Consider the following 18,889-nt stretch of genomic DNA (forward strand, 5'->3'; position numbering starts at 1 on the left):
ACCTATGTGGATCGCAATGTGCAATCTGGGGAAGTTATTGATTCTAGTCTTTTTTCCGACGTCGATGTAAGCTGACTTATCAGAAAGCGATAGGTCAGACTGGCTGCAGTGTTGTGGAAAGCTTGTTGTATCATTTTTGATTTCTGTATGAGATAGCTTTTCCATAGACAGTAGTACACCGTAGGCTGTACTACTTCTTGTAGTTTGCCTGTGTTGTTGCTATGGGTAGGCCAAATGCACCTCCACCTCTCACCTGAAATTTTCTGTCTTTTAAAAAGTTACTTTTTACCTTAAGTGCTCTACCAGAAATTTTCTTGCTCATCGTTTCTTATTGTAGTAGCATGAGGCACTCTCTTCATTCTTTCATAAGCGGTATTTCACAATGCCCTACAATAAAGATTATGCTGCTTATGGCCCACTCATATCTGCCAGAAGGGACAACTCTTGAAAAAGGTTTCTTTGTGCTGTGTGCACGATGTAGTATAAGCATTCATGTCTTGACATTTATACAGATGTAGAACCAGCTTCCTGACAGAGTACTTGCTATACCTGATCATGCTTATTTGTGCAGTGCTGTTGAACAATACGTATTGATGCAATGAATGTTTACACACTCGAATTATCAGAAAAAGATGTTTGTTTTGCATTTGTGCCCTTTGCTTTCGATTGATGTTAGATTTTCCTTAAGCATGCCCCCTTAAGCAATAGTATTTTGAAGTTTAAGGGTTCAATAAAAGATGATGAACTAAATCTAAGTGCAAAAGCTTTTTTTTTACATATGACTCCCATCGAAATGCGACTGCCATGGCTGGCAATTCTACCCCTCGCCTTGTGTGCTATAGCTATAGCTATAGCTATAGCCACTGGCAGGTGAATAAATTGAAGAACAAGTTTTTGTCTATATATATATATATATATATATATATATATATATATATATATATATATATATATATATGTACTTGCCCGTATGTAGGCGAAACTCGAGATAAGTTTGTCAATGCGAAAAAGCAGCTTGTGGTCGTTTATTGAATAAACAACATTTTGTGTATAGTTGAAATGCAGAAATTTGTTTTCAAATACCAGGTGCTATGTTCTTGCAAGTAGCATGGTATTTCGTTACTTATAAAGGTAGTAATCACAGCGGATATCCTTATATGTGTTGTGCTCTGTTGTGTTGGGTTCAATGGCTGATAAGCACCATATGCTATCATGCGCCAAACATAAGGTAAACGATATCGTTATATGGGTTTACATACTAATATACGTGATCTCAAGCCTATTAGAAATTTGTATTAGATCCATGTAAGGCATGAATGTTTCTGCAAACTTGATCAGCTGGGAACGTTCAAGAACTGCTCGGACTTAAAAGATTCAAAGTTCCACAGGACGAGACGCAACTGGCTGACTTCACTGCACAGTTTCGATTTATTTTGCTTTAACGTGTCGTTTTCTACTGTTTTATCGCCACAAGAACAGGCTGTTTGCCTGCTTTTCGCATTTTTGCAAGAGTTTTACATGACTCTGCAGGAGGGTACGTTGTCACTGTGCCAATATAGAAAGCGAATAATTTACTCAATTTACTAACTGTACAGTTATATACCGTTCAAAGCAAATGTTAATACAGGTGCAGTAAGGATACAAAGTCAGTAACATATTCAATGTTTATTGGTTTATGTGCAAGAAAAAAAATTATCCAGAGAAGAGGTGCAACATAACGTGCATGTAATATTGGAAAACAAATTAACAACGCTGTTTATTCAAGCCACTGATGTAATGCTATCGTATAAAATTTTTTATGGGAGCCTACACGTTTACTCTGTCAAATTTAATAAGTAAGTTAGGTAAGATAACTTTTGAAGATGGATCGGAAAATTCACGCCTGAAAACCGACAAGAAAATGCAACTGAACGGTACCGCGTTCAGCACAATGTTGAAATTTCGGGTACATTGCTGTCTTGTCATTTGCCCTTGCTGAGGTGGAAATTATTTAAGCTTCTCCATACGCGGCGATTTTTGCATGCTATTCAAGAAAAAAAAATTGTCAAGACCCCAAAAGGCCATGTCGTCTCGTGGGAACTCGCAAAGGTGTACGAAGCAAACGTGAAAATGCACTTAATTTGCTGCGTAGCGTGTCAGCGAAAGCATAGAAATGGGAGAATTGAATTTGCGGTACACGTTATTTATTCTCCCTTCGCATACGTACCAAATTCGGCAATGCACGTCTCGATGCAATGCACTTGTTGAGCGAGACACCATTTCCCAAAACAAACCGGCGAAATAGCTCTCCGCGCAATTTCGACGGAAAATTGCAGCGATCGCTGCGACGGTGCGACTGTACGACCAACCGGTTGGTCGCTGCCGGAAATCGGGGGGTTGGCACGGCCACTGCGATTTTAGTCGCGAACGACGAAAATCGCACTTCTGGTGTGACGAAAATCGCATGATGTGAAACAGGCGTAATGAGTTAGGTTTCCAGCATGGGGCGAACATATCCGCTCGCTATCCGGTCGCGGTGCGCCAGAGTTTCTCGATTTGCCGTGCGCCCATGAGCTGGTTCTGTAGACTGTCAATCGGGCAGCAGACATTAGTGTATGAAAGGTCCAATAGCCCTTTTGATTGTTTGCACTACTGTGTTGTCGCTCCTTTGTCCCGAGAGCACGTGTGAGACCCCACAAGCTAGTTCGCCTTTGGTTCAAATGAATTCTCCTTAAGTTACCTCAAATAACGGTGCGCCGCAGAATAATAAAGCTTATTGATATTGATCCCACGTTATAAGGGCTCATGCATTGCCACTCATGATTAGGAAAAAAGTTTTCAGTGTTCGCGATGGAGGCAATGCCTACGGGCAACAAGAAAAGCAAGTGGTTAGTTTGCGGGATTCCCTGATCTGGGCCCTGCAACACTTTTTGAGTGTTGTGAATGAATCATGCTAGACGTGAGACAATATTATACTCACTTCCATGCAGCGGGCCATGCTTTCTTACGGCTTCGTCAAGCCAGGCGTGCATGATGATGATGCAATGGTACCTTTATTGTGGCTGGATCTGTGAATACGTCAAGGTCAATAATAACATTACGAACGGCCATAACAGTATTAACGACTTTAAAAGTACCTGCAATGACAGAAATGTTCACGACACTTGATGTATTAAAAAAATATGAACTGTCCCTCGGTTCAAAGTGCCGAAATGAAATTTTTCAACTCCGATATTCGGCGCTCGTCGTCTTCTTGATTTGTGCCGGCTTCTCTGCAGTGCTACATCGGGGTGTCACTGCAGTTTTGCTGATGGCTACTGCAGCGCATGTCTTAAACATTGGCCAAAATAAACACTCAGTACTCTATGTTGACTACATAGTGTTACTTTTCCATCTAGGAGCTCTGCCGTGCTGGTTTCAAGAACTAGTGCAGTTTTGAATAAATTCCATGCATGCTCAGTTGATAACGGCTTGACTATAATTTCCGCGAGGACTAAAACCGTATTCCTCCACAATAAAACGTACCAATTTCTTTAGGGAAGATTTAATAATTAATCATCCTAAACTTGAACTTAATTCAGTATAACCTAGGTGTATTTCTTGACCGTGCATCATGGCCAGGCATAGTCACACAGATATTATTTTGCAGGTAATATTTGTCGAATCACCGGAAGATTTTTATCCCTTAAACCACGTCACTCGTTCTATTAAATGCTTCACATATAATTTGCCCTTTCTTAGCCATTTATATTACTGCTATTTTTTTGGAGGTAGGACTTCCGAAGATGATATGCCCGAAAGAGCGTATGTTTGGGCATGTTGGTATTCCATAAATTTTACTTTTTTAGCGCACGAAACGGGACGAGAGACAGAAGTCCGCGTCGTCTGCGTCGTACACTTGTGTCTCTCGCCCCTTATCATGCGCTAAAACGCAAAAATTGTGATATGCCCGGTTGTACGTATATTCTGCAAACGGAGGCTTCTGGCGCTATTTGCCACATGATTTTGCTTGGGCATTTTTATTTCATGAACATAAGACACCGAAGGTGGAGGCCCTCCGAAAGCATCGTTTGATACTTCCGCATAAAATTGAAGAGATAAAGACAGTAAAATACGTTTAGCTGTGTGGCTCAATTAAAGCAACATAGCTACCTGCAATACCAGAAATACCGGGCATTGGGACATACCCCATTCGTGCACTATCTACAGAACGGAAATGGTGCACCCTAGGCTACCAAGGTTAATAAATTGTCTTAATATTCATAAAATTTATATTCCGTCTTGCTCTTTTTGTCTTATTCTTGCTTTCTGTCTCAGATGTGGCAGTTGTGTGCTAATATGTAATATTGTGGCAGTGAATTGAAATGCCGTATTTTACTTTTCTGTCTCTCTACCCTTCTTGTGCATCTTGCTTTGTTTTTACTTCTCACTTTAATGTGTATGGTAGGTTGTGGTGCAAGAACTGCAAGCTAATAGGATTCAATTAAATTTAGCTTTATTGAACATCCGCCAGATGTTTGGATCACGGACAAAAAGCGCGAAAAGGCTTGGCTGGGTCTATGCACCATAGCATGGCATAGAGCGGCATGAATTTCATACAAAAAGTAGAGGAGAAAATCAATTTGCAGAAAATGCGAAAACTACAGATACTACAAAAACGATGCAAACAGCAGGCAAATATGAGCGTAAAGAAAATCCATGAATATGCAGAAACATCTTGGGAAATTCACTGAATCAGAAACGAGAAACAGAAGTGCAGAAAATACACGCAGTGTTTCAACAAAAAATCGAGCGATGGAGAGTTATACATACATGTTACGCAGCTGATTCAAAGAGATCAATTCTATATCCGTGCCATTTTTGGCCAACTCGTTTAACAAGGTCGGTAAAGTGCACTTTAACATTTGCTTACAGTAGGTAGTGCGGCACCTATCAACTTTCCTTGTTTTGGGATAGCGTGTGTTGTATGCAGAGGAATTTTTTTGCAACCTCGCCAATCATTCTAGAAGGTAATTTTTCTTGTTTATTTCCAGATAATATTGTCGAAGTAGTGTGAAATTCTACGTACATTGTATGTTAACAATCTTAGGCTTGTTAAACATGTCCTGTGTGCGACTTAGGTAAAGAGCTTCAAAAAGAAGCCGTATTGCACGCTCCTGAAGTGAAAGAAGTCTCTTCATATTTTCTTTAGTTGTTCCCCAAAAGAGTGCACCATAGTTTAGCGTAGAAGAAAGAGCATTGTAGAAAGTATTATTAATAGAAAGAGGGAACGTAAAGCTATGTCGACGCATGAGACCAATTACTTTGGACAGTTTTTCCGTTAGGTAATTGATGCGAGTAGCCGAGGCCAAATTATTGGAGAAAATGACGCCAAGCGTTTTAAAACATTCTTCAACTTCTATTTGTAAATAGTTTAACAGTAGTCGTGAGATTTCGCAGAAGTTGTTTCGTGGATGAAACAAAACTGCTTTGATTTTACTAATGTTTAGCTTTAATTCATTATTTGTAGCCAACAAGCGAATGCGATGAAGTGTTTCATTTGCGCGAAAAGATAGTCATGCGACTTCTGAGCCGGTAAAAAATAGGCTAGTATCGTCAGCGTATAATATATACTTGGCGGTATGATCAATGGTAACAATAACGTTAATGTAAAGAGCAGAGAAAAATACCAAAATGCTTCCCTGTTGAGCACCTAAATTAATTGGTTTGACTAAAAAAGAGTGACCATTATTCACGACAAACTGCGACCGATTCTGTAGGTACAATGAAAAGAGTGACAGAGCTTTCTCCTGAATGCCGTAGTGCTCCAATTTTTTCATACGTATGTTGGGATTAATATCATCGAATGCTTTTGTGAAATCCAGAAGATACCAAAGACCAAGCTCTGACTTTTGAACATTTCAAGTATTATTTATTTTTGCATGAGCAATGCCAGCTCGGTAGATTTATCTTTCCTGAAGCCGTACTGCGAGTTAGGTAGCATGTTATAGCGATCAGTAAATGAAATTAAACGCATTAAAATTTTTTTTTCATGACCTTTTGAAAAGACTGGTAGAATGGAGATTGCACGGTAGTTCGTAAGATCATTCTTATCACCTGTTTTGTAAATTGCTGCAATTTTTGCGCATTGCATTTTACGAGGAAATACCGCACATGAAAGACAATTGTTAATAGACCCTTTTCCTAATTCAGTCTGGCAACACTGACACAGGAGGCTCCCCGTGCTGTCACTCTATTACTCTATGGGTTGTCCGCCATTAGTTGGTCTGTGCGAGCGGTGCGGTGTGTTCGCTGGTCGCTAGGTTGACGCACAGCAGCAGCATGTCGTGGTCCAAGAGCCTCGCTGTCATACCGAAAAGCCTTGATATAGGCAAAATAGAGGCGTATCGCACGTCGAGAAGCGTCGGGAACCGCACTGCACTGCGCAGCCATAAGTTCGTCGCAGAAAGCTACATACGTCCAATGCTCGACGATTGAAACACGTTCATTCACAACGCAGTAAGTATCCTCGCTATCATTTTCTTTTCGCTTGCTTGCTAGCGTTTTTGTTGTTAAACGATACAACGACCGTTCATAAGGCACACAGGCTGATTCACATGCGTTTGCGAAGTGATATGTTGCCGTGCAGAAGGATAACGTGTCGCCCGATATGACAGCTGTAATGACTGCGTTTATGCTGGCGCCAGCAGAAGTTAACTTGTCCTTCTTACTTCGATGCAGTGATTCCACGCTCGTGCGCGTACGTGCCAAGTGCTTCAGGAGCCAAAAGAAGACTTCAACACCATATGCCGTGACCGCCCTGCTGACGCACGATGGTTTTGTGAAAGAGTGTACATGCGAGTGCGCTGCTAGAGAGAACGGCACATGTCACCATGTCATGGGACTGTTGAAAGTCCTTGTGCTACTTATTGATAACGGGTATGCAGAGGCTCCGCCGGAAATGTCATGTACGGAACTGCCACAAATCTGGAGGAGGCCCCGGGGGCACAAAATACCGGCTTCTAGCGTCGACGAAATTGACTGGAGAGCCGCACGGCCAGACGGTCTTTCTTACCCGCTCCAATCGCGTCTTTATGAAGCGAGGAAAAGACCGAGGAGCGTAGAAGATGTTCAGAAAGCTGCGAGGCAGTTCGCAAGAGAGATGGCTGCACATACTGCGAGTCCACTTTTGGATCACTGGCAGTCTGCAACACTAAAGAAAGCAGACAGTTTGTTCGGCGAGGCGTGTGAAGGCAGCCTCTTGTGGAGTCAGAAACCACTTGTACCACATGACTTCACCACCTATTTATGCCCAGAAATTCAGGTTGGGTTGACTACAGAGTTGACACCCATGCAGCCAGCATTTTTTCCAGAACCCTTAAACACTGTTGTGTCGTGCGTGGGCCTGCCACCAATGCAGCAGGCTGTAATCGAGGCAAGCACATACATGCATGTACCGGCATTTAGCATGGAATAAAGCACAGGAAACACGAGAACCTTGTGCACATCTTTCGCTTCTTTATGTCTTCGACCTATGTAGCATACTCTTGCTACGTGCTGCATAACTTGTGTTAACTAACCCACTTCGTCACGTTTATAACGCTTTTGCTTATTAGCAACCAAACATAATATTTACAAAGTTATGTTGACTGTGGTTATATCTTCCTGTGCGTTAGCTCTAACATGTGCTGCAACCTTACACGCAGGCTTTTGTGTGCTGTCTGTTGATGAAGCTCACCAGGTTGAACAGACCTCTTGCAAGCAGAGCCTATTCATAGCATGCATGTAGCATGGAATGAAGCCAGAAAATGCAATAACATTGTGCACGACTTCCAAGTAGTGCCCGTGTGTTTTTCAACGTGTGCTCTTGCTACTTACTATATACATTACTTATGCTAACTAACCTACATTTTCATAACACTATTTCTTCTGCTTAGCAACCGAACAGTTTTATTAGTTTACAAAACTATGCTGACTCTGTTATGTCCGCTTTCAGTGTGTTAACTCTAACATGTGCTGCACCCTTATATGCAGGCTCTCATGCTGTCCGTTGATGAAGCTCGCCAGCTTGAGCAGACCTCTCGCCAGCAGAGCCAAAGTGCGACATGGAAAGCTGCTCGCAAAAACCGCTTGACTGCTTCGAATTTTGGTGTTGCTGTTACACGTGAGAATTGGACAGAGAAAGGCCTGCAGAACCTTACCACAGACCGAGATCTGTCTAGAGTAAGGGCCATCCAGTAAGTACGGGTCCAAAAACAATTTATTGGCCAAGTTAGTTCATAACAAAGTGAAAACTATAGCACAAGACAAAGTGTACAGGCGAGGCACTTCCTTGTTTACATCTGCTATGGATAATCTTGCTTCCAGTGAATCACGGTGGCTACAGGTGACTGGCACTAATGAATGTACAGGTACAATGTTATTAACAGATTACACATGTGCACCTGTTGTCACACATTGATCGAAAACCTTGGAAATGGGATTAGCTTTGCACACTATATTGTCAATCAAGCTTTTAGTCGTGGGTACAGGTTGGCCTTTAATAAATATCATTTTATTAACCTGTGCTCCTCAACATCGTTACAATATTAGCATATGTATACATACCGTATGTACTGCCTAACGTGGATTGTATCACAGAATGCAAGTAAAAGACAGAACTTGCATCATGGTATTTCTGTTTCAGGTACGGAGTTTCAAGCGAAGCCATGGCTGTTCAGAGATATGAAACAACCCTCCGAACCTTCCAGCACAGTATTCAGACTTTCCACTGCGGCCTTATAGTGGATCCCACGTGCCCATGGCTCGGTGCATCGCCTGATCGTGTGGTGTGGGACCCAGAGGAACCGAATCCTCATGGTATTGTCGAAGTTAAGTGCCCATATTCAATGAAAGACTTGAAAATACCAAGCACTCATGGCTCGTGCCTTGTGAAAGACAGCTACGGCACATACAGGCTAAACCGCACCCACTATTACTATTATCAGGTTCTTGGGCAGATGGCCCTTTCAGGGCTTACTTGGGCTGATTTTGTCATGTATGCTCCACAATTTCTAGTTGTCGAAAGAATTCGATTCAGTGAAAGTGAATGGCAGAAATGCAAAAATAGGTTGGACAGCTTTTACTTTTCTACACTTCTGCCGTACTTGGCAAAAACATGCAGTACGAACAATGGATGTTGAATTCGAGAGATTACAAAATGAATGAGCATTTATGTATTTATTAATAAAGTTGTGATACTATTGACAATGCCTTGTATCCTTTTCTTGAAACGAGTATTGAAGCCATGTGGTCATTGCTTTGGCCATGCTAGCTTGGCAGTCACTGCGAAGGTTATGTAGTACTGAACTGACACCTTCCACATTACTGCAGAAAGATTGTTGCTGCTGCAGATCCTAAGTTGCTATTAAAGGACTTTGAAGATTGCTTAAGAATGCACACAATGCCCAAATTTCATTAATGATTGGTGCAATTGACAGTGGGATGGGCCTGTCAAAAATATGAAATGCCTTAATACGTTGAATGCGCCGCTCGACATGTATTCTGAGACTTGCAATTTCCTCTGTTTGTCTAACTTCTTCTTCAGTAAGGTGCTGTCTCCGAAGGAAAGGGGGAATGTTCAACGCAACTCCTTTTGCACTGAGCAGGTCCTGTATCTTAAAGCCCTTGTCGGCCATTACCGAGTCGCCAGGCTCAAACTCGAGTTTTAAAAACCCGCTTTTTTCAACGAGCTCTTTGTCTGACACCGACCCTGTAAATAATTTTGACAGAAACGTGATCGTTCCATCAGGCGAAATGACAACCAAACCCTTCATTGTATTAGTTGACTTGTAGGTTGAGTAGGTTGCCGACTGAAGGACCAGAGAGCTTGGAACTTCGCATCTCACTTCTGTCGCGTCGATAATGGCTCTTGTTGATGGGTATCGCTCTTTAAAAATGGCTGGCATGGCCTTGTCAACCTTGTCTTTGCTCAGCCAAAGGTCCATCTGGCCAACCTGCAAATAAATAAAGCTGATCCATGTGGTACATATTCTGGATACTGTAGCAATGGACACCCTGAACCTGTAGGCAAGGTCCCTTTCGAAAAGCCCAAGGCGCAACCTGACGAGAACAAGAAAAAGCTGGTCCTTAGCCGTCAGCATGTGCGGCCTCCCTGCATTACTTGATGAACTTGAATAGCTCCTAGACCATACTTTTATATTTTCCGCACTCTCACCGGGGTTTATCAAACGGAAGAAGCACATGAATGATTCAAAGTTTGAAAGTCCAGTGTAGAAACTAATGTCCTCAGGGCTGTCCTTGAAGCATTCGACAGAAAATTGCCTGCTTTTATGCCGATCAAGCTTTTTGTTTTCCATATTGAGTATTTCATACTCTCTTAGAGCTTTATAAAGCACATCTTTTGCTGACTTCACCTCTTTCGTTCTAATTTCCAAGTCGCTCTGCAGTTGTTGTATACGCACTTCAAGCAGAGAGAGCTGCGTCTCGAGCTCAGGCACTCGCTCTGCATTTGCTTTCGCAGACCTCACCTCTTCGGTCCTACCTTCTAGGTCGCTTTCCAGTTGGTGTATGCGCATTTGGAGCAGAGAAAGCTGCTTCTCGAGCTCCAACACTCTAACTGCACATGCACAATCACACACTTCGTGGTCTCGGGCGTGGGTCGCACTGGCCGGCTTTGAAACACTTGCACACTCTGTGGCGTCCATAGTTTCAACAGCTGTTGAAGAATCCCGCGACGCGGCGACATCACTACTAGGAGAAAGCGGTGGTTGTGACGCAAACCCGGAGCTGCTAGCCTGGCCGACGGCGGAAAGCAGTTTCATTTTCGCGACACACTGTTGTCGTTGTTTCGGTTTTTTTCTTGCTGGTGGCTTGGGTTTTCCAAAGGCAAACACGCTCGGCACGGCGTCAACCCGGAGATAACGCCGATCGCCGACTACATTCGGCAAGTAGCTGTCGGTGGTGAAGTGATTCGAGCACACCTTTGTGTGCTTCGTCACGACAAAAAGCTTTCCTTCATCGCGCTTAATAGCTACAATCCATTTCTTCTTCAGATGCGGATCCCTCGGAAAACAGAAGAACGACACCTGGAAGACGATAAAAGCGACGTAAGGCGCGCGCATGAGACGCAACAAACAGTAAACGAAATGTATACACACGCATACTTGCCTTCGAGCCATTGTCGTCCAGAACTCCTCGCTGGTTGCAAAGCGGCACGCAGCAATGCACAGGCATGTTACCGAATGCCGAGGAGAACCGGATTCAACGGAAATTCGTCGGGCAGGCAGATGAAGACTTCGGCGCTCAGTATAGTTTTGCTTGCCGGTCCGCTTCGTCAGTGCGCGGAGACGCCTACTTCGCCCAACTAATGGCGCCGATCTCATAGTCGCTGTCGTTCTCAATAGGTGGCGCTGAATTCCGAAACCGCCGTATTATATGCGTTAAGCGATGTGCGATCAGTTCAACAACGAATTTTACCGGTTTGATCTGCAGATCCATCATATCATTTTGGGATAGCGTGTGTTGAAAGCAGGGGAATACTTAATTACAAAAAGGCAGGTTGTGGAAAAATAATAGCGTGCTAACCGAGTTTGCAAGCTCCTTTTGAAACGAATTTATTATTCGAACAACTAATGACAATTGGACAGTGTTCGGTGACTTCCTTAAGAAAATCGAAAATACGTGCATCCCTGAGATTTCATTCACATCAAGAACAACTGCTCCCTGGTTTGCAAAAAAAGTGATACATTGCCTGAATAAACAAGAAAGAGTGTATAATAAGGCCTCGCGAACCAAAACCGATGATGCGTTAAAAAATATAAAGAATTAGCTCGTGAATCAGAAAAAAAGCAATTGAAGAAGGTAAGGATCATTATTTCAATTATACCCTGCGCACTTTCTTAAAATCTGATGCAATAAAGCTTTGGCATGTAATTAACCCTAAAGATACGTACACTGTAGTAACCCTAAAGGACGCAGATGGCTGCATTGTGCCCAGTGAAGCATGTGGCGTCCTCTTAAACAATACTTTCAGTCAAACTATTACCGACGAACCGCCACTCGATCAGTTTTGTACCGTCTCTCTTTCTACAATAACTCACCCAAGTGAACCCATCACCGTTACTGCAGCGGGTGTATCACGGGCTATTGACAGGCTCCCACTTAGCTCCAGTCCTGGACCGGATGGCATCAGCTCAAAACTACTGAAACTTACTGCCCACGTATCATCGTTTTTACTGTGTTTAATCTTCCACAAGTATCTTAATACCGGCTGTGTTCCAGATGATTGGAAGTCTGGCCATATCATACCCATATTTAAATCTGGTGAGCCCTCATGTCCAAGCAATTACTGCCCGATTTCACTGACATCAGTTTGCTGTAAACTCCTTGAGCACATAATTTACTCCCACATTATGAGTCATCTTAATACAAATAATCTGGTATTAAAAAATCAGCATGGCTTCAGATACAAACGGTCTTGCCAAACGCAGTTCGAACTAACCACTTACCTACATGACTCTTTGCACAATTCGCTTTATATTGACGCAATATTTATCGACTTCTCGAAAGCCTTCGATCGTGTTCCCCATAAACGGCTAATCATGAAAATAAACAGCCTTAAGTTAGGTTAAAAACTTACCTAGTGGATTAGCGAATTATTTTGTGGTCACTCTCAATCAGTAACTATTGATAACAACCAATCTTCTTTCTGCCGCGTTAGGTCAGGGGTGCCTCAAGGGTCAGTGTTAGGCTCGTTATTATTCCTAACATATATTAATGATATAGCTATGAATATAACTTCAACAATAAGGCTTTTCGCCGATGATTCTGTAATTTATAGACAGATTTACCCACATTAGCTGAGTGGTGTCGCGTCTGGAAGATGGATATTGATGCAGATGAAACTAAGGTCATGACATTTTCTCTTAAGTTAAGGTTTCCGTCCAACGTATACACTCTACGCAATTGCATCACAGCCCAGAATCAACAGAAATTTCGCATGCGCAGGGGAGAAAAATGCAATTTGCGCGATATGCAGGCAATCTCCTTCGGAAGGAGCAAAATAGAGAGAACGCTTACACATGCTTAGCCGCACATATGAATGTGGAAAGTTTCGGAAATAAGGCTTGCGCAGTCATCGCGGTATTTTGACAAATAAGTCACATCTTTAAAAGACGGCTTGCAGCCGCATTCTTTGCAATGCAGTGATAACTGACTATCTCTGGCTCATTTTTGAACTTTGTTTGAGTGTTTGCGCATGCGGTCATTGATGCACCTCTCCGTTTGACCGATTTAAAAACGTTTGCATGAAAGAAGAACCTTATAAACCACAGACTCACAACAGTCACCAACAAACCTCTGTCTGCGCTGCTTTTTACAACTTTCTTTATTGTTCTCAGTCACCCGATTGACTTGATGGCACAGGCTACCTAACTTATTTCTGGCGGTGAACGGCAACCTAACGCCTGCGCTGCTGACAACCTTTTTGAGATTATGCGCAATCTGGTGCACATATGGGGTTAACAGCAATCATTTGCCGGCAGCGATTCTCAGATTGAGTAGCTGCCGATTGCTTTCTTTTAAGGTTTGTTGCGAGGCTTTCAGCGATGCTGGTTACCAGCTGTACCGGGAAACCTGCGAGCTTCAGCCTGGCTACTTCCTTTTCGAAGCTTGCATCAACTTGGTGGTCACAAGACCTGATGAGGGCCGCCTTCATGCAAGTTCTTGAGATACCGGGCTTGACTATCTTTGAGTGCGCGGACAAAAAGGGAAGAAGGCTCTTATGAGACCGAGGAGCGCAACCCCAACATACATGATTGCTTGAGAACGGTAGCTCAAAGTCTAAGAAACGCAGCTTGTCTGACGGATGCTCCGTGGTCAATCAAAAGGAATCTAAAACTATGCGGAACAGGTCAAATATTATAGCAGCAGCAGGCTGCGCGTAAGCAGTGTTAGCATCGTAAGAAATTAAAAAGTCACCAACGTATCGCATCACTTTCACAGTGCTCGTCTGGCTAAGCTTAGTTCCAAGATTGCGGTCATAGCTAGCTAATTAAATGCCGCTAACAACAGGGGCTATGCATGAACAGATGCACACACCCTTTTTGTATAAAAAGCTTATCCTTCATGGAAACGAAAGGGGAAAGCATGTGAAACCTTAGGAGCTCTAAAAATTTGTCGACATTGATACCACATTCATTCTGAAACTTAAGAACACAATATTTGTCAATGCAATGGCCGACTTCAATGCATACGTCTTCTTAAGGCAAAGAGTAATATAAGTCCTTGATTTCCACGGAAAAAGCTCGGACAGCCCTTGGACATTCCTCAGGGAGAAAGGTCGAGACAGTACCTGTCGTCTTTATGAGGAAGGGGTCATCGATGTCCAGGAGGCACAATAACCTTTGCAGGAACACTGCCAGTTGTCGTTGCCAGGCTCCGCGCTCAAACAATGGTACGAAAGGGGCACAGTTCTTTGTGTGCCTTGGCACTGAAAAACACAGAAAGACTGGTTCCTTTCCAGGCCAAACGAGGTGGTGCATCAATGACTGCAGGAGCAAACACTCAAACAAACTTCAAAAACGAGCTAGATATAGTCAGTTATCACTGCATTGCAATGAATGCGGCTGCAAGCCGTCTTTTAAAGATGTCGCCTACCTGTCAAAATACCCCGACGACAGCGCACGTCTTATTTCCGAAGCTTTCCACATTCATGTGAGCGGGGAAGCATGTGTAAGGCTTCCCTCTATTTCTCTCCTTCCGAAGGTGATTGCCTTCCTATCGCATTAATTGCATTTTTCTCCACTGTGCATGCTGAATTCTGTGCTTTGAGATAGCGGCGGAGTATATTTATGCTGACTGAAAGAATAAAGACACTTGTTTGTTAGACAGCCTTGTTGTCTGTGTCCCTCTCCTCGTCCTGTTGTTTAGTGCTGTTTTATTGTCCGCTTCTATCGTCATGGGAATTGTACACTAATGCAGCCTGGCTTATTTCTTGCACGAACACGGCGACAAGCCTCACTGTCAACTGGTGCAACGCTCACTCCTGAAAGCTGTCCAAGTTTGAAAAAAAAAAAAAAACAGCAGTTACATCCTAGTTGGGCCGTTCCCCGACATCTTTCATTTCGATATTTTCGTTCCTCGAATATTGTTCGGAGTGTTGCAAACGAAAATCCGCGTCTGCAAGGCATTTCTTGATTTCATCAAGTTCAGCGCGTAGCTTACTATTTTCATCGTTCAGCTCAGCGTTTACCGCCTTGATGACGTCGTAATTTTGTCGAATGTCTTCGAAGACACCATTCATTTGATCCATACTGCGAACATCATCACGAATCTCTGTTCGCAGTGCTTACATCTGCGCGCGGAACTCCCTCTCTACAGACTCACGGACTGTCTTTAGCTCCCGCTGTAGTTCATCTCTGAAATCATTGATTGACGTTTGCATGACTCAAGGCAGTATCAGCACAGACAAAAACACACTCAAAAGAAAGGTGCGAAGTAAAAACTAAGCAAGAGGGGCAGCTACTGAGTAAAAAGAAACAAGGACCAACAATGGCACACGTGCAGAAAACACCAAACTGTAATATAGGCAAATGTAGACGCCCGAGATGCTTTGACCACTACGCTGCCACTGCTGCGAAAGAAATGCACGCCCGCTGGATAGCTCGCTTTAAGCAGTCCGGTGACGCTGACAGCGCCAAAGGCCGCAGTGTCCTGATACACCGGTGAACTACACGTGTCCAGACGCTGGCAATGCGCAGAAGCAGCAGTCGTCCCTATGCGCTGAGATGAATCAGCACAACCGGGAGCAGCGGCAAAATTTCCCGGACTGTCTCGTGTAGGTCGCTTGCTGAAGATGGCAGCGGGAAAGCTGTAAAATAGGCAAATGGAGATGCGTGAGATGCTTTGACCACTATGCTGCCATACAAGATGTGGACGTCCTCGGCAACGCGCACTGCTGTGACCATATGATGGTAAGAACTCGAATTAGCCTAGACCTGAGGAGGGAACGGAAGAAACTGGTACATAAGAAGCCGATCAATGAGTTAGCGGTAAGAGAGAAAATAGAGGAATTCCGGACCAAGCTACAGAACAGGTATTCGGCTTTAACTCAGGAAGAGGACCTTAGTGTTGAAGCAACGAACGACAATCTCGTGGGCATCATTAAGGAGTGTGCAATAGAAGTCGGTGGTAACTCCGTTAGACAGGATACAAGTAAGCTATCGCAGGAGACGAAAGATCTGATCAAGAAACGCCAATGTATGAAAGCCTCTAACCCTACAGCTAGAATAGAACTGGCGGAACTTTCGAATTTAATCAACAAGCGTAAGACAGCTCACATAAGGAAGTATATTATGGATAGAATTGAACATGCTCTCAGGAACGGAGGAAGCCTAAAAGCAGTGAAGAAGAAACTAGGAATTGGCAAGAATCAGATGTATGCTTAACAGACAAAGCCGGCAATATCATTACTAATATGGATGAGATAGTTCAAGTGGCTGAGGAGTTCTATAGAGATTTATACAGTACCAGTGGCACCCACGACGATAATGGAAGAGAGAATAGTATAGAGGAATTACCGCACAGGAGGGCGGGTGAGGAGGGCGGGTGAGTTTAAGAAGTTTGCAGGGACGACATGGCCACAATTAGTACATGACCGGGGTTGTTGGAGAAGTATGTGAGGGGCCTTCACCCTGCAGTGGGCGTAACCAGGCTGATGATGGTGATGATGAAGGTAATGGAATATTTAGGTTCCGGAGACACCCCTGTAATGCGTCTGATAGTAGGATTGTTCCGCAAATTCGAAAATAATTTTCAATAAGCCAGAAAGCGCAAAAACGAAACCGAAAGTTCACCGAGCAGCCGAGCGAACCTCGTCGTGTGACGTGACGAGAGGCACGTAGCGGCGAAGGCGCACAGGGCAAGCCGGTCTCGCCAGCGAGCCGAACGAAACCGGTGGCGATTAGACGCTCAGCTGATTTGTGACCACGCCGGACCTTCGCGTGACTATGTCAGCTGCGCGAGCTCTTCTGATTTCTCAAACTGTGACAGCTACGATTCCGACGAATTCAACAGCCGCAAATCAGCATTCGTATTCTACCTGCCACCACAGGAGCCAGCGCCCATGCGCAACAAATCCGTTTGCTACATGAAGACCAGGGGTACACCTAACCATCGGTTTTTTTTTACGTGCTGCTTGCTATTTTATGTGTTTCACTCGTTTTCACGGAAGCACTTCGCATACTCGCTATAAGATTTGGAGCACGACTTTCCCCATTTGTATCCCGCAAGGACGCCACTGATAGCCTAAGCACCGACCGGTGTATTTGTTTACATCGGCAGGTGCACAGCGACCGCTCGTCATTCGCGAGAGATACAACGCTAGCCGCTCATGAGTGACACCAATTAATATCAGAACATTTAGCAACACACGCAGATTTTGTGCATGTAAACGCCTTTTCATCACTCTGAGTTGTGCGTATAAGAGCGACTGCACACTTTCCAAAATATATCGAGCAGGAGGCGTTGGTATGCTGCCTACTTATGATTCTTCGTGCTCTATTCATGCACACAATTAATGTGTTCCGTAAAGTAGGCATCGATAGGATATTGCGCGTATTTATTTAGAGAACGCGCAGTTGTCCTGTGGGAACCGTTGGTAGTTAACGCTGCTTGCTGCTTATGTGAGATACCAGGCAAACAGTGCACTTCAAAACCTAAATAACGAGTCAGCATAAGAATACGTAGAAATACACCAATATAAGTAGTCACATTTAATTTAGGAAATGCCGGCGAATGTGACTTGCCGCCTTTGAGAACCGCGACGTAGGTACGTACCGACGTTGATAGCGCGCTCTGTTGCCGCTCCTAGCTTTATGCGTCTGCACTGTACGAAATAAGAAATGGTTTATTTCTTATGTGTATGGTCAAAGCTGAACTATAGGACCTGTTTTCTTCATCTTAATGGTTTAGTAAGCTTCAGGTCAGTCGTCCAGATGCGCGAGCAGTAGACGCACGAACTCAACGACTTGGATAGGAATGAACTCGGCATAACACGATTGACATCGGCTCAAACTGTGTGTGCCAATGGCCAGGGCTGAAGTTCGTGCAGCCAACAATGCCACACCACTTGCCTCCGATCTCTTGCGCGTGCACGCAGCGCGCAACGTTTCGTGACAGCAACATCTCACGCCAAAGCCTAGCTCACTCCTCGTCCATGTCGTCCGCGAATAATTCGCAGCAAGCTCTGCGCAAATATCCTTTCGCGTCATAACGCAATGTGGCCAGCAGCTGGGGGCAGGCAAGGCAGGTGCTGCACGAGAATAAACGAAATTAATTTGTCAAGAATCTGCGCAACTTTCAAGCATGATGTTTTCAAGAGATGATGGATGCGCGCAGAACAACGCACTTAGCAAATTTCATTCACATCCGTTGATCTCGAGAAATCGCCAGAGTTGCTCTGTCACGGAGAAGCGAGCCAGTGAGTCTACCCGCAGTGGGCTCCACGCATACTCATTTCCCATGTTGCTCGCTGCATGGTCTTCACGAATAGCTCCATAATTTCGCGCAATGAGCTACCATAGGAAGACATCAAACTTCTGGTTCTTGAAGGCCCGACGAACACATTAACAACGCCTGACCAGCCTATCACACCTCATTGTCCACATCCTCTCCTGTCGCAGTCAAACCGCTTCGGTCCCGTGCAAACGACCAAGATCGTCGAGCACAACGCAAGTCAAGCATGCACTGCACCTACTAAAGCCTGCATTAGTCCTACTGCGCCAGACGGACAGAACGGAGCGTGCGGTGGCATTTCCCACTTCCCAGGTATAGCGGCGGTAGTAAGTGTGGCTCAAGCGCCTCTTCCCTGCAAGCTCGAACCCACGAGCATAAGAACAACCCCAACGCGCCCGAGAATCGAATCAGGGTT

The 18,889-nt window shown here is 44.1% G+C and overlaps 2 protein-coding genes across 2 annotated transcripts; one reads left to right on the forward strand and one right to left on the reverse strand.

Annotated features, from left to right (window-relative positions):
• The first annotated feature begins 7,420 nt into the window (after nucleotides 1–7,420).
• Nucleotides 7,421–9,207, forward strand: LOC126530496 (uncharacterized). The gene is made up of 2 exons (XM_050177773.3): nucleotides 7,421–8,195; nucleotides 8,645–9,207. Exons 1-2 carry the CDS (start codon nucleotides 7,987–7,989, stop codon nucleotides 9,138–9,140), a joined length of 705 nt encoding a protein of 234 aa, XP_050033730.1. The 5' UTR covers nucleotides 7,421–7,986; the 3' UTR covers nucleotides 9,141–9,207.
• Nucleotides 9,163–11,360, reverse strand: LOC140212808 (uncharacterized). The gene is made up of 2 exons (XM_072288033.1): nucleotides 11,128–11,360; nucleotides 9,163–11,045 (listed from the first exon to the last, which is right to left on the reverse strand). The coding sequence occupies exons 1-2, from the start codon at nucleotides 11,191–11,193 to the stop codon at nucleotides 9,354–9,356; spliced, it is 1,758 nt and encodes a 585-aa protein (XP_072144134.1). The 5' UTR covers nucleotides 11,194–11,360; the 3' UTR covers nucleotides 9,163–9,353.
• Between the last annotated feature and the right edge of the window lie 7,529 nt (nucleotides 11,361–18,889).

This window comes from Dermacentor andersoni, chromosome 4 (genome assembly GCF_023375885.2).
Source record: "Dermacentor andersoni chromosome 4, qqDerAnde1_hic_scaffold, whole genome shotgun sequence".
NCBI classification, from domain to species: domain Eukaryota; kingdom Metazoa; phylum Arthropoda; class Arachnida; order Ixodida; family Ixodidae; genus Dermacentor; species Dermacentor andersoni.

Excerpts from the sequence above, each read along its gene's own strand:
- LOC126530496 (XM_050177773.3), top strand. The coding sequence starts at position 7,987 with ATGCAGGCTCTCATGCTGTCCGTTGATGAAGCTCGCCAGCTTGAGCAG. Across the intron at positions 8,196-8,644 it reads TCTAGAGTAAGGGCCATCCA|GTACGGAGTTTCAAGCGAAG; the intron begins GTAAGTACGGGT and ends TTTCTGTTTCAG.
- LOC140212808 (XM_072288033.1), bottom strand. The coding sequence starts at position 11,193 with ATGCCTGTGCATTGCTGCGTGCCGCTTTGCAACCAGCGAGGAGTTCTG. Across the intron at positions 11,046-11,127 it reads TGGACGACAATGGCTCGAAG|GTGTCGTTCTTCTGTTTTCC; the intron begins GCAAGTATGCGT and ends ATCGTCTTCCAG.